Source organism: Rhinopithecus roxellana, chromosome 6 (genome assembly GCF_007565055.1).
Source record: "Rhinopithecus roxellana isolate Shanxi Qingling chromosome 6, ASM756505v1, whole genome shotgun sequence".
Lineage (NCBI taxonomy): Eukaryota > Metazoa > Chordata > Mammalia > Primates > Cercopithecidae > Rhinopithecus > Rhinopithecus roxellana.
In genome coordinates this window covers 109,144,138-109,167,723 of record NC_044554.1, presented here as the reverse complement: position 1 = coordinate 109,167,723, position 23,586 = coordinate 109,144,138, and the positions used below count along the sequence as shown (strand labels likewise).

The 23,586-nt window shown below is 52.4% G+C and overlaps 1 protein-coding gene across 1 annotated transcript; it reads left to right on the top strand.

Annotated features, from left to right (window-relative positions):
- Positions 1-230: 230 nt before the first annotated feature.
- CRYGN (crystallin gamma N) lies at positions 231-2,657 on the top strand. The gene is given in 3 exon segments (XM_030933259.1): positions 231-367; positions 2,300-2,374; positions 2,376-2,657. Coding segments are annotated over 3 exon segments (378 nt in total). The 5' UTR covers positions 231-346.
- The last annotated feature ends 20,929 nt before the right edge of the window (positions 2,658-23,586 follow it).

Below are 23,586 nucleotides of genomic sequence, written 5' to 3'. Positions count from 1 at the left end.
CAGGGAAGAAAGGCCGGAGGGCTGGAGAGACACCCCCACTCCTCCCTTCACCACTCCAGGGCAGGACAGGGGCAGCCGCGGGCTGGGCGGGAGAGCTCAGGGAGGAAGGAGGCCTGGGAGCTAAACGCGCTGAGCGCACGGAGACCCCGGGCAGGGCGGGCTGCATTCGCGGTGGCACAGGGTGGCCGCGGCGGTTCTCAGCAGCCTGGTGGCCCCTCGGGCTTAGCACGCCCGACAGCACTAACGCGCAGGGGCCGGCCCAGCAAATCTTTTGTCCGGGACGGCGCTGAGCCAGCAGGGCGCTGCCCGGTATAAACCGGGACCCGCGGATGGGGCGGGGCGCACCATGGCGCAGCGCTCTGGGAAGGTGAGTGAGTCCCTCAACCCCAAGGAAACCGGGCAGGGCCCCACCTTCACCCCCTGTGCTAGGGGATTCAGGAGGGTGCACACTGTTGCTGGATGACAAACCCAAGGGATAGCTGGTTTAATTTCTTTTTTTTTTTTTTTTTTTGAGGCAGAGTCTCACTCTGTCGCTGGGGCTGGAGTGCAGTGGCCGGATCTCAGCTCACTGCAAGCTCCGCCTCCCGGGTTTACGCCATTCTCCTGCCTCAGCCTCCCGAGTAGCTGGGACTACAGGCGCCCGCCTCGTCGCCCGGCTAGTTTTTATATTTTTAGTAGAGACGGGGTTTCACCGTGTTAGCCAGGATGGTCTCGATCTCCTGACCTCGTGATCCGCCCGTCTCGGCCTCCCAAAGTGCTGGGATTACAGGCTTGAGCCACCGCGCCCGGCCTGGTTTAATTTCTTAATAAAACGGGGTGGCCTCGCTGTTGGCCTGGGGCCTCTCTAGTGTGGGTGGATAGGAAGGTCTCCATCTCCACTCCTTCCGTCCGGGGTTCCAACCCCTGGCCTGGCAGTCAGGAGCAGGGAGGGTGGTCAGACTCCCTGGGGCTTCCTCGGGGTGGGGGACTTGGCTTGTCCCACAGCCCTCGGCCCCACTGCTGCAGCTTCTTTGCCCAAGGCTGGTCTGTGTGGCTTTTCCTTCCTCAGGGTCTCTTCAGGGACACTCAGGGCTGGTTCTCTGAAAAATGTTGAGATTTGAGGGAACCCCGAATCCCTTTGGTGCCCAGGCCTCCCCGAAAGTCTCAGGGGCCCTCCACCAGCCCTGCCTGGTGCAGGAAGGATGGGAGACGTGGCTCTCCCTCCCTCTCTCCAGTGCCCCTAGCCTAGCCACTCCATGAAGCCTCTGGTTTCCGGGGCCACATTCCAGAGTGTCTGGGGGTGACTGTGTTGCTGTATCAGTCTGCATGGGCCAGGTGATGCTTCAGTAACAAAGGCCCCAGTAACTCTGGGGTGCAGAACACCAGGGTGTCCGCCTCCTTTCTGGTGAAAGCAGGTGGCCACACCTGACTCCAAGGGGCCTGGAAGGGCATTTCTCACATTCTTTTGAGCGAACTGAAGACACTGGTGAGGCACAAACGACCATAGTGATGGGGAACATCACTGCACTCTGACAGGACTGTTGTAGGGCCACAGTTCTTGAAACCCAAAGAGTTACAGAATGGCTGGGATTTTAGGTTCCACAGCAGGAAAGGAGTTTGGGGGGTTGTTACTGCTTCCCTGTGTTTTGTTTCGGGACAAGGACAACCTGTGGGTACCACGTAGCTATAGTACACGGTGTCTGAACTCCCACCAGGGTGATGGAGCTCCAGATCTCATACGTGCCTGCCACCCAAAGGAATGGCCTACAAAACAGAGAGACAGGGTGGCACTTATAAGCCCTCTTTTGAGAACATGAATCCCGAGCCGGGCCCTGACGCGGCTTCGTCCGATTCAGCCTCTCCAGTGAAGGAAGCCCAATCCTGGGAACCTTTCTGCAAAATACATGCTGGGTTACCACGAGAGGGCTGTGGGTGCAGTTTCTTCTTTTGAAAACACCTCCTTTAATGTTATTATCGGCTTTATGTTTTAAGAATTTAAAAATGAGTTTAAAAATGCAGTGGAAATTGACAAGAGCCGATTTTGAAATGGGCACCTAGACAAAGGAACCGCTGTGGACATTTGTCTGCTCCACTGTGAGCTCCTAAGGGTAGGAAGGAACAGGAGCTGTGTATGGCATCAGTCTGTCAGCTGTTCATTCTTTTGCCCAATTGGCAAAGAGTGTTACTGTGTGCAGCAGGACTGGGCTTTGGGGGGCCTGGGAGTAGGGATTCCGTCAAGGGTGCTGGGACCCAGACGCCAACCTCCAACACTGAAGGAGAGAAGCCCCTGGCCCTCAGCTCTGTAACCTGCCCTTTCTAGATCACTCTCTATGAGGGCAAGCACTTCACGGGGAGGAAGCTGGAGGTCTTTGGGGACTGTGACAACTTCCAGGACCAGGGGCTTTATGAACCGAGTGAACTCCATCCGTGTGGAGAGCGGAGCCTGGGTCTGCTTCGATCACCCTGACTTCCGGGGCCAGCAGTTCATCTTGGAGCACGGCGACTACCCCGACTTCTTCCGCTGGAACAGCCACAGTGACCACATGGGCTCCTGTCGGCCTGTGGGAATGGTGAGTGGGCCTGTCCACCAAGGGCTGAGTCTTCCTGCTGGAGGGACCGAGGGTCAGCCCTGGCAGACAGTGGCAAGGAATCGGGGAGTGTGGGCCTCCCAGCTTTAAAGTCTGTAAGACTGAGAGGGAGCTATACCCAGAGCCACCTGCTGGCATGAGGAGTAGGTGGGGGGCCGAGTTGCTGGGAACCGAGCGGGAGTGGCCCTGAGTTTTCATACAGGTATCAGGAAACCACTTTAAGTTTCGGATCCAAAAATCTAGCTGCATTTTCCATTTAAAATGCTGTTGAAATCGTCCAAATTTAGATTTCCAGACAGATAAGGGACACTCAGCCAACGGGAGGCTGATTTGGGCCTAATGTGGCCACTGGTACAGGTGGTCTTGTAGCACATTCTGGAGCCTTCCATGCTGCGGTCTTGGAGTGGCTGATGGAGGAAGCTGAAGAATCACCCACCAGTCAGGGGAAAATTGGGGGGCAGGTCCCTTGGAATTGCACAGGGAGCTGCCACCCAAGAGGTGTATGCAGGGAGGGCAGACGAGGGGCATGGCTCCCCCGTGGCAAAGGACTGTTTCTGTCCAGCTGCTCCTAGGGTGGGATTTAAGCAAGGCCGTTCCCCCGGGTCATGAGTACTTGCTGACCTGCTGTGAGCTCTGGGAGCTTCAGGTGGGAAGTGGCGGATTCCTGAGCCTGGGGGTATGCGTGTCTCATCACAGAGGGTCTCGGCTTATGTCTGCCGAGGACCCTCTCCTGATGCCTGGGCCGGGCGGTTCTGGTGAATGTCTGAGGAACCCCAGGGAAGGGGCCTCTGTGTGGGGCCCCCTCTCTTTTCTGTATCAGTTGCAAAACCAGCTGGGCTTTGGCATCTCAAATTGTAAGAATGCTTTCTTAGTATTTCTTCCAGGCTGTGGTACATTTGGCAAAAAAGAAATTTAAATGGCTGGCCCTGGACCCTGCATAATGCTATTTATATGAAAAATATCCTTGGTATCTTGAGAACTGCTGTTCTCCTAAGAGCTATCCTGGGGCCAGTTGTGACGCAGACCAGGCCCTGCCGGCTTCTGAGCCAGGCAGGGTCTGGCCCTCCTCTGTCTTTTGGAAATGCGGGAATCATATAGGGAGACATGCTGAGCCTCGGGGACAATGATGTCAAGGCCAGCAGGAGTTTCAGCACATGAGATCTGGTGTTTGTTTTAGATTTTTGGCTTTATGTTTTACTAAAAGGTTCTATTACAGTTTTAAAACGTTATCATTTGAAGGCTTGCCTGTGGGCTGCAGCCCCGGAGTGAAGTCAGAAACGGGAGTGTGTTGGTGTGACCAGGGCATGAGTCCCCCAGGCTGAGCACCCAGAGGGAGCCCCGAGACCCCAGCCCTGGTCTGAGCCTGACCTCTGGCCTCTGGTCAGTTTGGCTGTCTTTGGACCTCAGATTTTCTAGTTGTAGAAAGAGGTGCTTAGACCAGCTCAGTAGCTTGAAACAGTTTTAGAGTAATAGAACCCTTTCTTCCAACCACATCTCACGTGGAAGAACAAACAGAAGTGCGGGGTTGAAGTATGTGGGGTGGGGGTGCCCAGTGCCCTGGGTGCCTCCTAATTCCTTCCCGCCCAGGGCTTCTGTTCCTGGGAGAGGGGAATCACAGCAGCCTTCTTCTTTCCTTCTTTTTTGCTTGGTCTTGGAGCACGGGGAACATTTCCGCCTAGAAATCTTCGAGGGTTGCAACTTCACGGGCCAGTGCCTGGAGTTCCTGGAGGACTGCCCCTTCCTGCAGAGTGGGGGCTGGGCCAAGAACTGCATCAACGCCATCAAGGTGTATGGGGACGGAGCGTGAGTACAGGCCAGCCATGGGGTGCCCCCGAGGCCCAGCTAGGCGCTTCAGCACCAGGCGTGGGAGGCTGCCCGCCATGCAGGGCTGGTGGGTGGGGTGGGAATGAGACTTGCAGCAGGGGGCAGCGTGGCCCTGGCCCCACAGGCCCTCTCTTTTCCTCAGCTGCCTCACCTGCCCCAGTCAAGCAGCAGGGAGATTCCCCTATGGCCCAGAAGGTTCTCAGAGAGGGACCCTGGGCCCCAGAGGCATCCTGAGACCTTCCCTGTAGGGTGTCAGTCCAGGAACAGAGGTAGGAGAGGGCCTTGAAAGCTGCACAGTTCTCTGCAATTGATCTGATGCAAGAGAACGCCTTTGGTTTTCTTGAGCCGGGGCACACCTGCTTACCAAGGGATCCCCGAGGGCCTTACGGGCTGGAAAGCCACAGTGGGCTCACCTGCTCTGAGAAGGGTGGACCAGTCCACCCTGCCCAGCACCTACCCAGCAAAGCTGACCCCTGAACCGGGCCTCTCTGCAAATCCCCACCACCCTGGCCTCTGGGGGAAGATGGACTTCAGGGTGGCTCACTTCTGGACAGAGAATAGCTGGGGGGATTTTGCCCAGGCCCAGACGGGTTTGTCTGCCCCACACTTGGGTTTCCTCCTGGTCAACCAACGGCAGCCTTCGTGCCCCCTCCTGCCCTCCCGCATACTCCCCTTTTGCAACTACCCTCTGAGCACCTTCAAGCTGGCCATCTATTTTCGTTGTCCAGCCCACACCTCTGTGTCAGGTAGATATTATTGCCCCCGTTCTACAAAGGGCAAGCTGAGACTCAGAAGGCTGACTGCCCAGCCGTCCCATGGGAGTGGCACAGCTGAGACTACAGCCAAGCCTGTGTCTGTCCCTGTTCCAGAGCTGGCCGCTTTCCCAGGCCTCAGTTCCCTCCCCTCAGGCCAAGAGCCCCTCACACAGGTTCCAGCTGGCTGTGCATGGTTCTGGCTCCTATCAAAGCAATTGAAGAACAATTTGCCTTCTATACTCCAGAGGTTCAAGGCCAGGGAGCTTTGGAGAGGATGCAGGGGGCAGAGGGACTGCAGGGAGACAGAGACTGAGCCAAGGCAGAGCTGGGCACAGGTGGCACCCCATGTCCATGGGCTCCAACCGCACAGTGAAAATATCCCCCCACAATTGTCTATGCTGAATATGTGCATTATTCCCTGAAAGATACCGTACAGCTATTTACATAGCATTTACGTTGGATTAGGTATCATAAGTAATCTAGAGATGATTTCAAGTCCAGTAAGTCCTCACTTAACATTGGGGATAGGTTCTTGGAGACTGTGACTTTAAGTGAAACGATGTATGGCAGGTCCTTGAATATGTTGTCTTGTTCAATGTGGATTCATTATAAGATTGATGAGGGGAGAAATGGCTTTGTTATATATCGCGTGCTGAAAGCCATGGTTCCCAAATACCTACTGATGGGGTTAAGCGAGGACTTACTATATATGGGAGGATACGCGTGGGTTATATGCAAATACAATGCCATTTTATATCAGGAACTTGAGCATCCTTGGATTTTGATATCCAAGGGAAGTCCTGGAACCAGTTCCCAGGGATAGGGAGGGACTGTGTACATCCCACCTTTCCCTGGTGGCCTGATAGTGGCAGAAATCTGCTGTTTCTGTCACTCTAGCTAGCTCCAGGATTCCATTTTACAAAATTGCATTTTGCCCTAAATTGGTGGCACCTGGAGCCTGGGGTGGCATTCCAAAGCAAGAATTTGCCCTGGAAAACTTGCTGGCTAAATTGTGTCTTGTAAGGCCCAAGTCATACCTTTGCATGGAGGATGTCCAGAGGCCCGAGACACAATCCCCCCGGCCCACCACCAACACTCAGGGCTTGTTGAGAAGGAAGGTGGAGAAGGTGGAGATGAACATTTCTCTGACTGAGGGGCACACAGTCCGTCTCCTTCAATCCCCACCGTCCCTGCGAGGAGCCAGCTGTCAGTCCCCCAGGTGGGGGCCCAGGTGCTCAGCCTTTGCCGCCTAAGACTCTAACTCTTACACAAATGTAAGCCCTTGTCAAGGAGGTAATGCCCCCGGGTCCCCTGGATCCGGAGGGGACGCTGCTAGGAGGCCTTTCCTGGGGTCTGGGGAGTGGGTGAGCCAGGGCCCCTCCACCACCTCCCACTGCCAAGACTCCTTCCCTCTGGGTCCCACATCAGCCCAGGCATGACCCGTCCCCTCAGATCCATGTCCTGGTGGGCTTTCGGAGGAGAATGTGCTGGCATTCTGCCCCCAACCACCCCCACCTGGGGAAGGGCACAGTGCTGAATGTGGGCAGGACAGGCTCCTCCCAGTAGCCACAGCCAGGACAGGGGACGGGAGGATGGGCGGTTCCCTGCCCCTTCCTTTTGGGGGTGTCCATGTGAGCACCCTCATGTGGCCCAGGACATGGCTTAGGGTATTTCTTGCCCACCAAAGGGTAGGAAAGGACCAGCTGACTCCCTGAGGTGCCTCTGAGGCCCCAGCTATGGCATAGGTATGGGGTCAGAAAGCTCTAGGTGTGGAGGAGCATGGATGCGGGGGCCTTGAGGGTGGGGTCCAGGCTGGACCAGGCCTGCCAAGAGTCCCCCAGCAGGTGCTCCAGGCTGGCTCACACCCTCTGCCTCTCTCTCTTCCTTCCTGGCGCCAACCCTCGAGACAGCAGACTGTGCCAGGCACCAGGTGTGACAAGCCTCACTCGTCTCAGAGATGGTGAGGGAAGGACAGGGTCAGGCCAGCCCCTGCTCCGAGCTGTCCTGAGCCGTCTTCCTTGTATCACATGCCCCTTCCCAGGCAGAGGCCACTACCCTGGACCTCCAGTCCCTTCCTCCTGTTCCCCCATTCCCTCCCCACCGCACCTTCCTGCTTTTCTGGGCCGGGCCCACAGCTTCCTGGGTGATGAAGGTCTGTGTTCTCTCCTGCCCCCACCAGCCCCAGGTCCTCCAGGCTCCGTAAAGACTTGTCCTGACTGTTTCTGCTCTCTGGATTGTTGGTGGCCACCCCGGTGGTGTGCAGAAGGGGAGGAGGAGAGGAAGGGGCCCCACTTGGGACTCCCTGACCCTTCTCTGTGCCCTGCAGGCTCCTCTGTGCAACTGTACCCCCACAGCCCATTTCCTCTGCAGGAGAGGCCCCATGAGGGCAGGAGGGGGCAGGAACCATGTCGTGTGACTATGGCACCTCTGGTACCTGACACGGTGTTAGGCACACATGTGGGAACCCACTGGCATTCACTGAATGAATGGTGCCCTCTGTGCCAGGCCCCCCGTCAGGTGCTGGGGGCACTGTCTGTGCAAGGTGGTCCTTATCAGGGAATAGGAGTGCGTGGGGCGTGCAGTGATGGCGGGAGTGCATCCTTGCCAAGGACGGTTGAAATGCAGTGGTGCGATCTCGGCTCACTGCAACCTCCGCCTCCCTGGTTCAAGCAATTCTCTTGCCTCAGTCTCCTGAGTAGCTGGGATTACAGGCAGGCACCACCACGCCCGGCTAATTTTTGCATTTTTAGTAGAGACAGGGTTTCACCACATTGGCCAGGCTGCTCTCGAACTCCTGACCACAAGAGATCTGCCTGCCTTGGCCTCCCAAAGTTCTGGGCATGAGCCACCACACCCGGCCAGGACTGGTCAGTTTTAAAATGTGGACGTTACTAGGCCTGTCCCCACACATGTCACACCCCTGCACGGACCCCACACGGCACTGGGGCAGGAAATAAAAGCCAAGGAGGGCACCATGGGTGCCTTCGTGTAGCCCAGAGTGAAGGGGCCGCTCGGCCGGGAGGGGTTGCTGGGTGGCCAGGCTGTGCAAGCTTTTCTGTCCGGAGTCCAGGGGGGCTTCCCGGCGGCCCCTGATCCCCGCTCCCCTGGCCTCCAGGTGGGTCCTGTATGAGGAGCCCAACTACCGTGGCCGCATGTACGTGGTGGAGAGGGGCGACTTCCGCAGCTTCTCCGACTGGGAGGCCCACAGCGCGCGGGTGCAGTCGCTCCGCAGAGTGGCCAACTTCTTCTAGCCGAGCCCTCCCACCAGGATGGCCAGGCACAGCTCTGGGGACAGGGGCAGCCCCTTGCAGTCCCACCCAGACCTCGGGACCTTGGGCAATAAAAGTCCTCAAAGCCAACGGGCGGCTTCTGAGTGCTCTCTTGGCAATGGACGTCCCAGCCCTGGGAGGAGCCGGATGATCCAGGGTGCTTTCCCAGACTCCCAGGGACCCCCTGGGCCAGGGAGGGGAGAGTGGTGGGGAGAGGTGATGAGAAGCGATGGGGAGAGGGAAGGGTCGGAACCCAGGCTGGTGCAGGACTCCCCAGGCTCACTTGGGGCTCTGCCTCTCTGTGACTCAGCAAGGTGAGGTTGCCAGGCTGCGTGGCTGAAGGCCTGACCCAGGGTCTCTGTGTCTGATCTCTGGGTTTTATCCTCATGGCTTATCTTGGCCTTGGAGTTTCTAAGGGTGACCGCTCTGGAAGGATGGTTTGCACCCAGGGTAGACCCCTCTCCTGCGAAAGAGAAAAAAATTAGTGGTGGTGAGTGTCGGGGTGGGGGTTTAGCTTGAACAGGTGGGCTCTGTGGGAATGGAGGGGCTTTCGGGGAGAAAGGGAAATGGGGCGTGTCTACTGCAGCTGTAGCCCCTGGAGCAGTGGGGCCGGCAGACCCAGAACCGGCGGCCTTGGCTCGGGTCTTCACCTCGTGCAGCACCAAGCACCTGCCTGCAGAATTCCTCCAGGCCTGGGCCCTCTCCAGAACACTGGGTCCTCCTGTTGGGGTGGGCTTGAATCTCGAGGGGACACCCCACCCCTGGGGGACAGAAGGGAGGGAGGAAGCCTGTCCTGGAAGGAGATACTCAGCCCACGCAGTGGGATTCCTGAGCATAAGAGGGTCCACGTCCCCAAAAGTATCCCCCCACTGCCTCCCCACCCATGCCTATGCTTCCAGCTCACGGGGGAGAGAGGAAAGGACCCTCGAGGGGGAACTCTGGTCCCTGGGGGTGGCCCAGGTAACTCCCTGCTGCCAGCAGCCCCCCAGGAGAGTCCTGAATGGAGGCTGCCTGTGAGGAAACCGTAGCCCACTCCAGAAGGAGGCAACAGATGGAGTGCTCTGTGCTTCTGAGGAGAACGCAGGGGCTCTGGACCCGAGGTCCCTGAGCACGGGGCTGCTGGACATGGAGACCCCAAAGATGTTCACACGGCCTGTGCCTGGACCAAGGCCTGGCTGGATGAGGGATCAGTGGGGGGCCAGGTACATGGGTTGGATCACCCATGCGCCCACAGCGTTCTGGTCAGGGACCTGGACCTCTAATTCCCCACAGAGATCCCAGAGGGCCCCCCACCAGCTGGCTCCTGACTGGCCTCTCAGTTCCCGGGTCCTCCTCACCACACATCTTGCTCCGGTTTTCTGAGTAGGCGGAGGAGTTTGGACTGGGGATCAGCCCCTCTAGGCTGGTCGCCCGGCTCAGGACTCCGAGGGAAAGCCCGTGAGCCCTGGGTTACCATCTGAATTGAACTGAGACACGCTGACAGGCCCGGAGGGTGATGGATGTATGGCAGGGAGCTCAGGGAAGGAACACAGGGTTCCCAAAGGAAAAACAAAATCTCAGGGGCTGATTCTGCCACAGAGTGTGGTGGCCTGAGTGTGGTGGGCCAGGGGATGGCTGTCCCGTTCCTGGGTGTCCTCCAGCCCCTCCTTATCCCTCACTGAGAGAGCAATGGAAAAAGAGTCACGATGAGTCACTCAATTCACCCAAGACCATGCCCCACCAAGAGCTGGGTGGCAAAGGCGGAGGGGCCATGACTGCTGTGGGAGCCCCTTAGGCTGTCCCATGACAGCTGAGGCCAAATGAAGATATGAAACCACTAGGCAACCATCCACTCCGCCCAGCAAAGGGGCAGGGGCTCCCTGCTGCCATGTGGTAGACGGGTCCACAAAAGGCCTGCTCTGTACCCCTAATGCCCTGGCCCCTCCTCCTTTCACCTGCAAACCACAGAGCATGCAGCCCTAGAAGCTTCGGAGCTGAGGACTTCCAGGTAAGCAGCTCTCTTCAATCAGATTAAGGACTGGAAGAGGCCACCACAAAACCAGCAACAACCCAGCCACCTTTCCTGACTGCAAAGCTCTGAGCCTGGAACCGGTCAACATGGAAATGCACCTGCACTGTTTCTGAGCCGGGAGAGTGTTTGCTTAAAATCATGCCCTCAGTTTTCATTTCTCTGCCAGTTTGTTAGGGAGGTGGAGCCTTCTGTGTGGCATATCTGCCAGCGGGAGGCCCTCCCCACCCATGGCAAGGGCCCTGTCCTTTTCTGAAACAGCCGTCCAACCCTCCACAGCCTCCTTGGGCCTTGGCACCCTGCTGCCCTCAGGCCTCCACAATCTCGCACCTGTTAGCCCACGGCTGACGATGGTGATGATGTTGATGGATATTTGTGGAGCACTGACTTCATGCCAGGCTCTGTAGTAGCTGGAATCTGTGTAATTTTACTTATCACATACAATAATGCCAAGATGATGATACGCTTATCACCACTGTGCAGACGAGTAGAGCTAGACACAGATGGGTTAAGCAACTTGCCCAGGGTCACACAGCAGTCAGGACTAAAACCCAGGTCTGGCTGGCTGATTGATCCTTTTTGTTCCTAACCACTCCTCTATACTGCACCACACCTTTGCATATTTAGATATATTTTTGTCATGAATTTGGTGCAAACCCAAAGCCTCTCCAGGCCTCAGACCCTGTTCTGTGAAATGAGTACAATCATGTCTGTTGTGCCAACTGTATACCCTTGTAAAAGCCAAAGGCGTGACCTGTGAGCAGGTGCCATATGAGGGCTGGTTAGTGGTAGGTGACCCAGCAGGTGACGGGGTGGGGAAGCAGGCAGGGGAGTAGTGTCACAGGAGAGAGGGTAACGTGGCTCCAAACTCCAACCTGATTTCCACTCCATCACTCACTAGGATATGACATTGGAGAAGCCACTGCTGTGTGTCTCAGTGTCCTCAGACATAGAGCAGTGGTAATCATTCCGCCCCCTCATAGGCAATTAATGCCTGGGGAATGAAATGAGAACCACAGGCCCCACCGGTTCAGTCCAGGTCCTTGGGAGTCACGGGAAAAACCAGGCCTAGCAGTCCTTCCCATGAGTTCCAGAGGCTTCCCCTGAGCTCTTGCTCTCCTCCCCAGCACCAAGGCATAGCAGCACCTCATTAACTGGTGATTTAATGCTTCTCGAATGGGCTTTGTGCTCCTGGGTGACCTCCTCCTCACCCCAGCCCCCTGCTCCCTAATCTGTCAGCAAATCTGCTTTTTGTCTGAAGAGGAAAAACAAGATTCCCACCAAAGTGCTTGTGGGCAGCTTGTAATTTATCTGAAGTCTGTCCAGGGGTCGATGGACCGAGGGTGAGAGGCCCTCAGAGCCACACATGCTTCACATATTTCTGCCTCCCTCTGTGGTTTGGAAAGCTGGGACTTTCACAGAGCCATCCCCTCATGTCCTCAGCCCTGGGTCCCCCTGCCCTGCCGGCCCCCTGCACACTGTTTATCAGGTCCAGTCTGACCACAGGAAAAACATTCCCTTTGAATCCCCCCAGCCACCCCATCCCCCGAGCCAAGAAGTTCCTCCCACCAACCAAGTGCTGGTCCAAGAAGTCTCTGTTGGCCCCTCCCCATCCTGGGCCTCCCTCCCGTGCCCCGAGGTGGCCAGCGGGCTGCCGCCTTCTTGGCTGGAGGCTTCTTGGCTTGCCTCTTCATGCCACTGGGTGCCTTCAGAGCAGGTCTGTCCTGCCTGTGTTCCCCCCAGGAATCCACAACAGATCTTCAATCAAAGCCTGTTGGATGAGTTTGAGCCCACCCAGGGACATCAAAAAAAAAAAAAAAAAAAAAAAGATGAACAAACAAAAAGCTTGTCGAATGAAACAGATTTAAAGATTTAGCTCCAGAGTTTCAGTTTGTGAAGATGACAGAGTTCTGGAGACAGACAGATGGTGCTGATGGCTGCACAACTGTGTGTGTGCACTTAATGCCACTCAACCACACACTTCAAATGGTGAGGATGATAAACTGTATGTGTATTTTGCCATAATCAAAAAATATTAACTCCTTGGTTGCTCAGGTGCTCAGGACTGTGGGAGGCGATGTGGGAATGAAGGTCCTCCCTGGATCCCAGGGAACCCTGCGGGTCTCCTGTGTGACCACGCCCCACCCCTACCTGAAGAAGCTGTCACCTGCTTGTTGATGGAGTGGGTCCCATCAGCTTGGCAGGGCTCTTGGCTGTGGCTGCTGGGGAGGCTGAGATGCAGGAGGAGAGGTCCTTGTCCTTCAGCAGAGCCCCCTGGAGCATCCCTGTGGTTGCCTGGGACTAACCCTGCCTTCCGGACCCCTAGACCTTAGTAGCCCGGGTCTGGGGACAGCAGGAAGGAGTGACTTGGACAGCCTTCCCTGAACAGGGAGCATTTGTGTAAACAGGCTCCTGGCTTCTTGCCTGTGGCCAGCCCGCTTTGGAATCGTAATTTAAAAGGATCCTGTAGAGCCCAGCTGGCGTGGGCTGTGCATGGAGGGGTGGCAGCCCTGGAGCCAGCCTGTGGGTCTGCAGCCCCTTGCTGGGGCTGGGGGGCAGGCTGGGCAGGTCAGTGCTGGTAACTCTAGTCCTGGTCCATGCCTGTCCTGGGACCTGCAGGACTGCCCTCCCTGGGTAGGGGCAGGGGCAGGGGCAGGGGCAGAGGGTAGGGCTGGGCTGAGGGCGAGCATTCTCAACCTGAAGAAGGCTCAGCGATGTGTAGGATTGCTCTGGCTAGGGGACTGACCAGGCTCTAAGGACCCTCTCCACGCACCCTGTCTGGCCCCCAACACCAGGGCGGGAGTTCTCACCAGTTGGGCTGGATCGTTCCGCAGGCTGAGATGGTCGTGCCCTGGGTTCCATTCCCATAGCGGTAGGGTGTTCAGTTCTAGATGCCAGGCACAGGGAGCAGGGCGGCGTGTCCCCCGCACCGTGTACCCAGCCTAACTCCTAGCCCCGGCATTCCTAAACTGCACAGACAGTCATGCGGGCAGTAGAAATGGGCGCTCCCACCCAGTGGGGCTGCTGGATGGAAGTTCCTTCGTGGGGCTGGTGATGGCAGAGGTGGTGTCACCTCTGCACACTGAGGGGAGGCTCAAGTGCTGCTTTACCCCTAGGGGAAGGGGGCCCAAGGCCAGAGGAGGAGCCCATTGTGATAAAAACACAGACACAAAAAGTGGGGAAGAAATCGTTGAGGCAGAGGGGACTCAGGAAAAGGTTGTAGAAAAAAGCTAGGCATCCATAATATTCTCCCTGGCGCAAGTCCTGTGCCCTCTGCTAGAGAGGAACTCCTAATGGGGCCAAAGCAAGCAGGGAAACAGGATCAACTCCATCATTTGCTCAGTCCCAAAGATGAAAGGAAGTGAGTTTTCCAGAAGAAGCCCAGCGATTCCTGGGACCCAGGCCAGAGAGAAGTTTCTTCCACGGGTCTCCTGGCCCCATGCCGATCATTTACAAGCTGCACCCTCAACGTTAGCCCTCCTGCAGGGAAATCAACAGGTTTCCTAGGATTTTCTCTAATAGCATCCCATAGGATTCGGTGGATGGCACTGTGCCAAAGTCAACTTTTTGTGGGGGAGGAGATTTTAACATTTCTGGTTTACGTGTGAACATGTTGCTACTTTTAAGTGAACCTAATTGGGTCATGAAAGCGGGGCCTGGCAGCGACTGGTTATCAGTAGATACCAATACCAACAGCATTTTCTCGGGTAATTACTGGGACCTAAACTGTGTGCTAACCCATATTTTACATATAACAAGGTGGGTATATTATTTTCTCTCTTTCACAATAGAAGAAATAGACCTAAAAGGATGATTGTAACCTGCCCAAATGTGCGCCATAAATAGCCAAAGAGGCCAAGTGCCCCAGACCATCTGACCCCCGAGCCCATGCCTAACCCCCTCTGAACATCACCCCGCTGTGGCAACGGCTTCCCCATCTTTTTGACTGAGACTCACATGTAGGTCATTAGATACAAAACTAACACAGCTGTGTCACAAACAGTCCCGACTTTCACTCTTTAGTTGAGCATCAGTGTTTTCTATTTTATTTTACTTTAAAAGAATGCTGGTCAGAGACCCACGAAGCTGATTTCACAACCTCCTAGTAGGTCACAGTTCTCCAGTTTGAAAAATACTACACTGCCTGGTGTAAACAAATGAAGATTTAAGGAGCCACAGCCTTCGCTGTGGATTAGCTCTTCCAATCCCAGTCCCCTCCTCCCTCCCTTGCCTGCCTTCACTAAAGCATCTGGAAAAGCCAAATGCTCTTTTCTCTGCCTTCCAGGCCATGGGACACAGCTCTGGTCACCGAGATGAAAACTGACAGAAGGACCTCAGAAAAAGCTTTGGCTTTCTGGGTAAAAAGCCCCTTTCCCCTGGCTTCCTGCCTTGAATAAAGATGTGATGCCAGGAATTCAGGCAGCCTTCTTGTAATCATGAGATAAAAGCAAAGAGAATCAGGGAAAGGCTGGCTCCAAGCTCACTGAGCTGCTAAATCAGCATCAGCAGCCACCCTTCTTGTCATGTAAGAGAAGTGAACCCCTATTTCTTTCACCACACTTAGGTTTTCTATTATTTGCAGCTGAAAACATTCCTAACTGATAACAGCATAACCAAAACCCCCAAAACCTCCAACAGGTAGTTCCTCCTGTGTTAAGCCGTGTGCTTCATTGTCTGGTGAGCAATAAAGGTGCTTGCACTTGGAAATACTAAAATAGATTTTAAAAAACCAATCTATTAAATAGTTCATCTATTTAAGGTCATGGTTTGTTTTTTCCCAATTAGAGGCACTGCCTGCCCTGTGACATATGTTCAATGGCCGCGGTATCCTGACCGTGGCTAATTTTTGTATTTTTAGTAGCGATGGGGTTTCACCATGTTGGCCAGGCTGATCTCGAACTCCTGACCTCAAGTGAGCTGCCTGCCTCCGCTTCCCAAAGTGCTGGGATTACAGGTGTGAGCCGCCACGCCTGGCCTATTTGTTTCTATCATGGGGCAAACCCACATTCTTTGGAAGAGAGTTTTGTGGGATGTGGAAATGGAAAACAATTGCACGGGAATGCTGCATTCAGTGTGGGGTCTTTAGGAAGAGATGTGTGAAAGGTTTCCAGAAGAGAAGGCAACATGATTCACGCTGGAAACTGCAGGGCTGTGGTTCTTTAGATTAGAGAGAAGGGACCGGGTGCCTGGCTGTTGTAATAACAAGTCTCTGTGTTAATTTCCAAGTTCATCCTTGTCTTCATTTACGTTTGATGCTAACCTGTCAGGTGAGCAGGACAAGTCTTGTTGCTCCTGGTTAATGGAAAAGGAATTAAGACCCTGAGAGGAGGAGGGGTTTGCCTGTGTTTACATCCTAGGTCTCAATGGAGCAGTCCAGTCCTCTTCCCAGAACTCCTGCTGGCCTTTCTACCCAGAATCACTGCCTTTAGGCAGTGACCCTTCCCCTGACCCTGCCTTGGTTCTGGTGTGTGTGCCTCACCCTCAATGCCCTGCCACATGTGGACTGGGCCAATCAGAGGCACTCCTGGGAATTTGAATCTTATGCAGAGACACAGAGGAACCCAACGTGGTTGGAGGCTGGAGCCAAGTCTGTTTCTGTTACCTGCACACCAAAAACCCTAACTGACAGAAATTTCTACTAGACAGAAGGTTGAAGGCCACAGGCCAGCAGAAAAATGTGGGATATTTGGAATTAGTTATTGGGATCTAGATGAGTAGAGAGTAGTTAAACTCCCATTTACTTTCTGGTGTGGACGGCATTATGCGTTGACACTGTAACGTATATATTGAAGTCCTAACCCCCAGCACCTCAGAATGGGACTGTCTTGCCATGTACTTAGTTAAGTTAGGATGAGGTCTGTCTTAGTCCGCTGAAACTATCATAACAAAATACCAGAAACTGGATGGCTTAAACACAGAAATGCATTTCCTCATAGCTCTGAAGATCGGGAAGTCCAAGATCAGGGTGCTGGCCAACTTGGTTCCCGGTGAGGGGCCCCCTTCCTAACTTGCAGTTGGCTACTTTTTCACTGTGTCCTCACATGGCAGAAAGAGCACAAGATCTCTCTCTTCTTCTTATGAGGTTAGGTCTCCACCCGTATGATCTCATTTGAGTTTAATTAGCTGATAAAGCCGTATGTTCAAATACAGTCACTTTGGGGCTTGAGCTTGGATACATCAATTTTGGGGAGTCCACATCAAGATCCTACTAGAGTAGGGTGGGCCCCTGATCCATCATGACTGGTGTCCTCATTAAAAGGGGAAATTTAATTAGCCGGGCGTGGTGACAGGTGCCTGTAATCCCAGCTACTCGGAAGGCTAAGGCAGCAGAATCGCTTGAACCCAGGAGGCGGAGGTTGTAGTGAGCCGACATTGTCATTGCACTTCAGCCTGGGTGACAGAGCAAGACTCTGTCTCAAAAAAAAAAAAAAAAAAAGGGAAATTTAGACACAGACACACACGCAGGGAGACCACCATGTGCAGTTAAAGGCAGAGACCCAGGTGATGCTCCTGTGAGCCAAGGAGCCGCAGAGACAGCCAGCAAACCGCCAGAAGCTGGGAGGGAGGCCTGGAACAGATTCCTCCAAGCCTCGGAGGGACCCAACCATGCTGACACCTTCATTTATCTCAGATGTCCAGTGTCCAGAACTGTAAAACAGCACATTTCTGTTGTTTGAGCCATTCAATTTGTGGTACTTTGTTATGACAGCCCTAAGAAATGAATACAGATGGAGAGAGCTGCCCATGGTACAGACGGGCCTCATGCCTAGTCAGGCCACTCTCCGTGGCCAGCTGGAACCAGGTGTGCACTGAGGCAGAGTTTTGAGGGTTGTACAGTTGCTGTTGTGACATAATTTTAAAAGAATGCAGAATGCAGCTGACATGTAGTTGCCTCTGACAGCACTGGATATTTGGATGCACATCAAGATTAAATCCTACAAAGCTCATCTCAAGGTGGAGAGCAGAACTCAAGGCTTTTCTGTGACCAGGCTAAAATCTCATTAGAGACAGAGTTTGGAAACAAAACCTGTAGGTTGCTAAATGAAAACGTTAGTTGTCTGCATGAACTTCCCAGAGATTTGATGTGAAATTTAAAGCAATAACACAAAAAGAATGAGACACCAACCATTGGAACAGGGATATTTGGGAGTATTTGGAAAACTAGGAGAACCTCCAGATCCCCCGAGTCCTTTAAAACACCCCCTACTAGGTTCCTCTTACCTGAGAAAGATGCTCCTCTTTTGAAGGGGAGAATTAAGAGTTCCCTTCACAGCCCACTGCATAGTGTTGCTTGCCCCATAACAGGAGTTCAGCTTGTATGGGTTAGATTAGAGGGAGAAGTGCAGAGAGACCCAGAGAAATTGCCGGAGGTCACTCATCCACATTGCCAGAAGTCTGGAGAATGTTTGTGGGAATGGATTTTGAGGGTTCTTGGCCAAAGAAGGAAGAACTGGATTCTGGCTTGCACCAAGGGTATTGATAAGATAATTCTGCATTCTGTGTACTGGCTTAGGGGATGCTGTCCATGTCCTAACAACCTCCTGATGCAAAGTTGATGGTGTTGAAATGACGCAGAAAGGCTAGGAACCCTTGGCATTAGAGAGAGACTGGTTCTGAGCTGTGGGAGACAAGATGCTGAAATGGATACATTTGTGTGTTTCCACCCCACCCAACCCTCAGGACGGACCTCAGGATGGAATCAGGTGACTCCACCACCCTCAGCCTTGCCACAAAGTGTAAACTGCCATGGAATGTTAATGGGAGGGACAGTGATGGAAGGGGGATCCCCAATCTCTGAGGGGTGAGAGAATTGCTGGGAGCTGGGGGTCTTCACTCTGGAAGTGTACTGGGTAGGGCTAAGTGGAGCATGGATATCAGGGAGTCGCCTTATCTTCCAAAATCTCAGGTCATGGATGATTGATAGGGATCCCCCAAATTATGTCGGTAATCAATCCACTCATGTCCGCCTTTTTTTGCAGACTCAGGAAGGTTGCCAGAGGCCCAAGTAAAGCCAGCATGCTAGAGAACCATGGCCTGTTATGAAATTCCCAGACCCGGATCAGCTCACAGACCTGGCACCCTTTGAATGGGAAGGCTAGGCATCCTTGAAGAGGGCAGCTACTATAATATCACATGTGTATTATAACTTTTTTTTTTTTTTTTTTTTGAGATGGAGTCTCACTCTGTTGCCCAGGTTGGAATGCAGTGGCACAATCTTGGCTCACTGCAACCTCCACCTCTTGGGTTCAAGCGATTCTCCTGCCTCAGCCTCCCAAGTAGCTGGGATTACAGGCACGTGCCACTGTGCTGGCTAATTTTTGAATTTTTAGTAGAGATAGGGTTTCACCATGTTGGCCAGGCTGGTCTTGAACTTCTGACTTCCTGTGATCTACCTGCCTCAGCCTCCCAAATGCTGGGATTACAGGTGTGGGCCACCATGCCCAGCCTTTCTGTGACTTTTTAACTTTAAAAACTCTGACCCTTGAGCCAGGTGCGGTACTTGGCGCCTGCCGTCCCAGCTACTTGAAAAGCTGTGGTGGGAGGATTGTTTGAGCCCAAGAGTCCGAGGCTGCAATGACCTATAATCATACCACTGCACTCCAACCAGGGTGACAGAGTGAGACCCCATCTCTTAAAAAAGAAAAGGTAGGGTATTTAAGCCTTCTGTCCTTGGAATTAAACTTGGTGCAAAAGCACACTGGGAAAAAGCAGGCTGGAGCCAAGTCCACTTGCAGCAACATTGTGGAGACGATTACACAAGGCCGGGCTGCTGAGCTCCCTGGCATCTCCCTAGTGCTTATCCTTCAAATCTGGATATTTATCTCTATCTTCTGTTGCTCTCTTTTCAATAAATCAATTTTTTTTTTTTTGCTTAAACTCAGTAAACTCATTTATTTCACCGCAACCAAAGAATCTGAAAGGTTCCCACTTTCTCCCTTTTTCCGCTCCCAGCAGCATAAAGGCAGTTGTGGAGTGGGTGGCCCCACTGGCCTTGGCTCCCACTAGGAAGGACACTGAACTCACACAAAATACCCTTTGTAGGATTAGCAACCCCAGCACTCCTGAAGCTGGGCTTCAGAATCCACACAAAGAATAAGCAAAGGCATCATTTTGTGGGCAGTTAGAAATCCTATGGAGTGAGTGGAAACAGACATTCCTGCATGGGGCTCCCTCCTCATCCCTCCCAGTCACACACACACTCTAACCAGGGTGCCTAAATGTGACAGATAAGAACAAAATCCCCTTTCAAGACATGTGGTGCCTGCATGCAGAAGGTCTGAGAGCTCTGTCTGGGCTGGGAGAACTGTGCCAGGTGCCAAGGGTGGTTTGCTTGTCTCAGTCCTCAGAAATGCACTGAGAATGGAGGAAGTGGTGGAGGAAGGGTCTTCCAAGTCCTTTGGATTTTCTCCTTAGCATCTGGTATCTCCCAGGCCTGAGGCTGGAAGGATTTGTAATATTTTTCCCATTCTATGGGTTGATTTTTCACTTTCTTGATCATGTACTTCAAAGCACAAGAGCTTTTCATTTTGACGAAGTCTGATTTTTTTTCCTTGTTTGCTTGTTCTCTGGGTGTATCTAAGAAATCATTGCCTAATCCAAGATTAAGAAAACTTACATCTATGTTTTCTTCTAAAAGCATTAGAGCTTTAGCTCTTACATTTAGATCTTTGATTCATTTTTAGTTAATTTTTCTATATGGTATGAGGTAGAGGCCCAAATGTATTCTGCATATGGCTATCCAGTGGTCCCAGGACCATTTTTTGTAAAGATTACTCTTTCCCCTGTTGAATGGTCCATACATGTCTGGGCTCTCAATTCTATTCTATTAATCTATATGTCTATCCTTATACCATACATTGATTGATTTTTGGATGTTAAACCAACCTTGAATTCCTGGGATAAACCTCAGTTATCATGTTTTATGGTTTTTATACATTCTTGAACTCAATTGCTAAAATTTTTAAAAGAATTTTTGCATCTATGCTCATGATAAATATTGGTGTGTAATTTTCTTATTTTTATTTATTTTTTTGAGACAGGATTTTGCTCTGTCACCCAAGCTGGAATGCAGTGGTGTGATCACAGCTCACTGCAGCCTCAACCTCCCAGGCTCAAGTGATCCTCCCACCTCAGCCTCCCCGGCAGCTGAAACTACAGGAACATGCCACCATGCCCAGCTGATTGTTTAAAATGTTAGTGCAGCTGAGGTCTTGCTATGTTGCTCAGGCTGGTCTCAAATTCCTGAACTCAAGTGATATTCCTGCCCTGGCCTCCCAAAGTGGTGGGATTACAGGCATGAGCCACAGTGTCCAGCCTGTACTTTTCTTTTCAAACAATGTCTCTGATTTTGGTATCAGGGTAATACCAGCCTCATGGAATAAATTGAGAAGTGTTTCCACCTCTTCAGTTTTCTGGGAAATTTTGTGGAGAATTGGTATTATTTCTTCCTTAAATGTGTGATGCAATTCCCCAGTAAAGGCATCTAGGCCTTGAATTTTCTTTGTGGAACATTTTATCCAGATATTCTATTTTAAAAATAAATAAAAATAGATATAGAGCTATTTTGATTACATACTCTTCTTGATGCAACTTTGGTAGTTTGTGCATTTTATGTTTTTGTGATGGGTACAATGAGTTTCTTGGATCTATGGACTTATTCATCAAATTTGGAAACTTTTCAGTCATTATTTCATCAAATATTTTTTCTGTTACTTCTTTTTCTCCTCTTCTACAAGGACTCCAATTACATATATTTAGGGTACCTGTCCCACAGATCATTGATTTTTTTTCATTTTTAAGTTCCTTTTTCTTTCTGTTTTTCATTTTGGATAGTTTCTCCTGCTATGTCTTTAAGTTTACTAATATTTTCTTCTGTATCATCTAATCTGCTGTTAATCCCACCCAGTGTTGTTTAATTCCAGATACTGCTTTCATCTCTAGATGTTCAATTTTGAATTTTTTGATATCTTCCATGCTTCAACATAACTTTTTGAACATATGGAATACAGTACAATAACTGAATAACTGTCTTTTTTTTTTTTTTTTTTTTTTTTTTTTTTTTTTTTTTTTTTTTTTGAGCAGTCTCGCTCTGTCGCCCAGGCTGGAGTGCAGTGGCACAATCTCAGCTCACTGAAAGCTCCACCTCCTGGGTTCACGCCATTCTCCTGCCTCAGCCTCCCGAGTAGCTGGGACTACAGGCACCTGCCACCACGCCCGGCTAATTTTTTGTATTTTTAGTAGAGATGGGGTTTCACTGTGTTAGCCAGGATGGTCTTGATCTCCTGACCTCGTGATCTGCCCTCCTCGGTCTCCCAAAGTGCTGGGATTACAGGCGTGAGCCACCGCGCCCGGCCCTTTTTTTTTTTTTTTTTTTTTTTTTTTCGAGATGGAGTCTGGCTCTCTCTCCAGGCTGGAGTGCAGTGGTGCAATATCTTAGCTCATTGCAACCTCCACCTCCCAGGTTCAAGTGATTCTCCTGCTTTAGACTCCTGAGTAGCTGGGACTACAGCCACCCGCCACCACGCCTGGCTAATTTTTGTATTATTAGGAGAGACGGGGTTTCACCATATTGGCCAGGCTGGTCTCGAACTCCTGACCTCGTGATCTGCCAACTCCGTTCTCCCAAAGTGATGGGATTACAGGTGTGAGCCACTGTGCCTGGCCAATAACTGTCCCTTTGAAAAATTATTTTCAACTTTTATTTTGGGTTCATGGGCACGTGTGCAGGTTTGTTAACATAGGTAAACTCGTGTCATTAGCACTTGTTGTACAGATTATTTCATCACCCAAGTACTGATCCTCTCCCTCCTCCCACCCTCTACCCTCAAGTAGGCCCCAGTGTCTGTTATTCCCATTTGTGTCCCTATGTTCTTTTTTTTTTCTTTCTTTTTCTTTCTTTTTTTGGGGGGGGATGGAGTCTCACTCTGTTCAAGGATGGAGTGCAGTGGCACGATCTCAGCTCACTGCAGTCTCCGCCTCCCGGGTTCAAGTGATTCTCCTGCCTCAGCCTCCCGAGTAGCTGGGATTACAAGTGCATGCCACCACACCCAGCTGTTTTTTGCATTTTTAGTAGAGACAGGGTTTCACCATGTTGGCCAGGCTGGTCTCGAACTCCTGACCTCATGATCCGCCTGCCTTGACCTTCCAAAGTGCTGGGATTACAGGCATGAGCCACCGCACCCAGCCCCATGTGTTCTTATCCACAGCAACTGTCTTCACGCCTCTGTCTGCACTATTCTCCACTCTGCGCAGATGCTGAGTTGCCTCTGACCTGATCCCACTTGGAGTCATTTCCTCCCGTGCACGCACTGACAAGACACTCAGCTGATATGGAGAGGGAACCTGTGGAGCTCTCCAGGGCTCTCCCTTCTCCAGATCTCTGTCCTGCTCACTCCGGTCCCTTAGTTCTCCCGAGACACTCAGTTGTTTCCTCAACCCAGGAAGTCCACTGGGCTCTGTCTGGGATCCCCGTTCCTGCTCTGTGGTCTGGACATTCTCTCAAGGCAGTAAACCAGGCCAGTCGTTGACTTGCCTCATTTTCTCCCGTCTCTTGGGGATTACTGTGCTTCACTGCCTGGTGTCCAGTGTCTTGAAAACAATTGCTTCATATATTTTGTGTTTGTTTTGGGTTGTTTCAGAGAGGAGGCAGGAGGGTAAACGGGTCCTTGTTACTCCCTCTTGGCCAGAAGCAGAAGTCAAAGTGAGTGAATTTTGAAAGCTGTTTCAAAACTGCATTCCCTCTATCTCGTTAGCCTCTGACATTTCTCTGAAGTTGCCAGGAGGAGGCTGTATGGGGGATAAACTAAAATTTAGGGGGATGGGATGTTTACCAGCTGGCCTGCTTTCTCCAGAACTGCCCTGTCCTTATAACATAGCCCTGGTCAGAGACCCAGGAAGGGCCCAGACATTCCAGTCCCAGGTGCTGGGGGATCACAGAGACCTATGCACATCCTAATTCCAGACCTCCCTCTGTGCCCAGGGCCAGGCTCCAAGCAGCAACTCTCTCACTCAGCTGGGCCTGACTCTGGACTCCAGGGCTAGAGGCAGTGACCAGCAGAGATCAGGACAAAGACTTCCTAGCAGGAGAAGGCGATCTGGTCTCTTAATGCTGCCTCCTTTGAAACGCAGAACCTGACTGGAATAGACACTGACCCCTTGGAGCC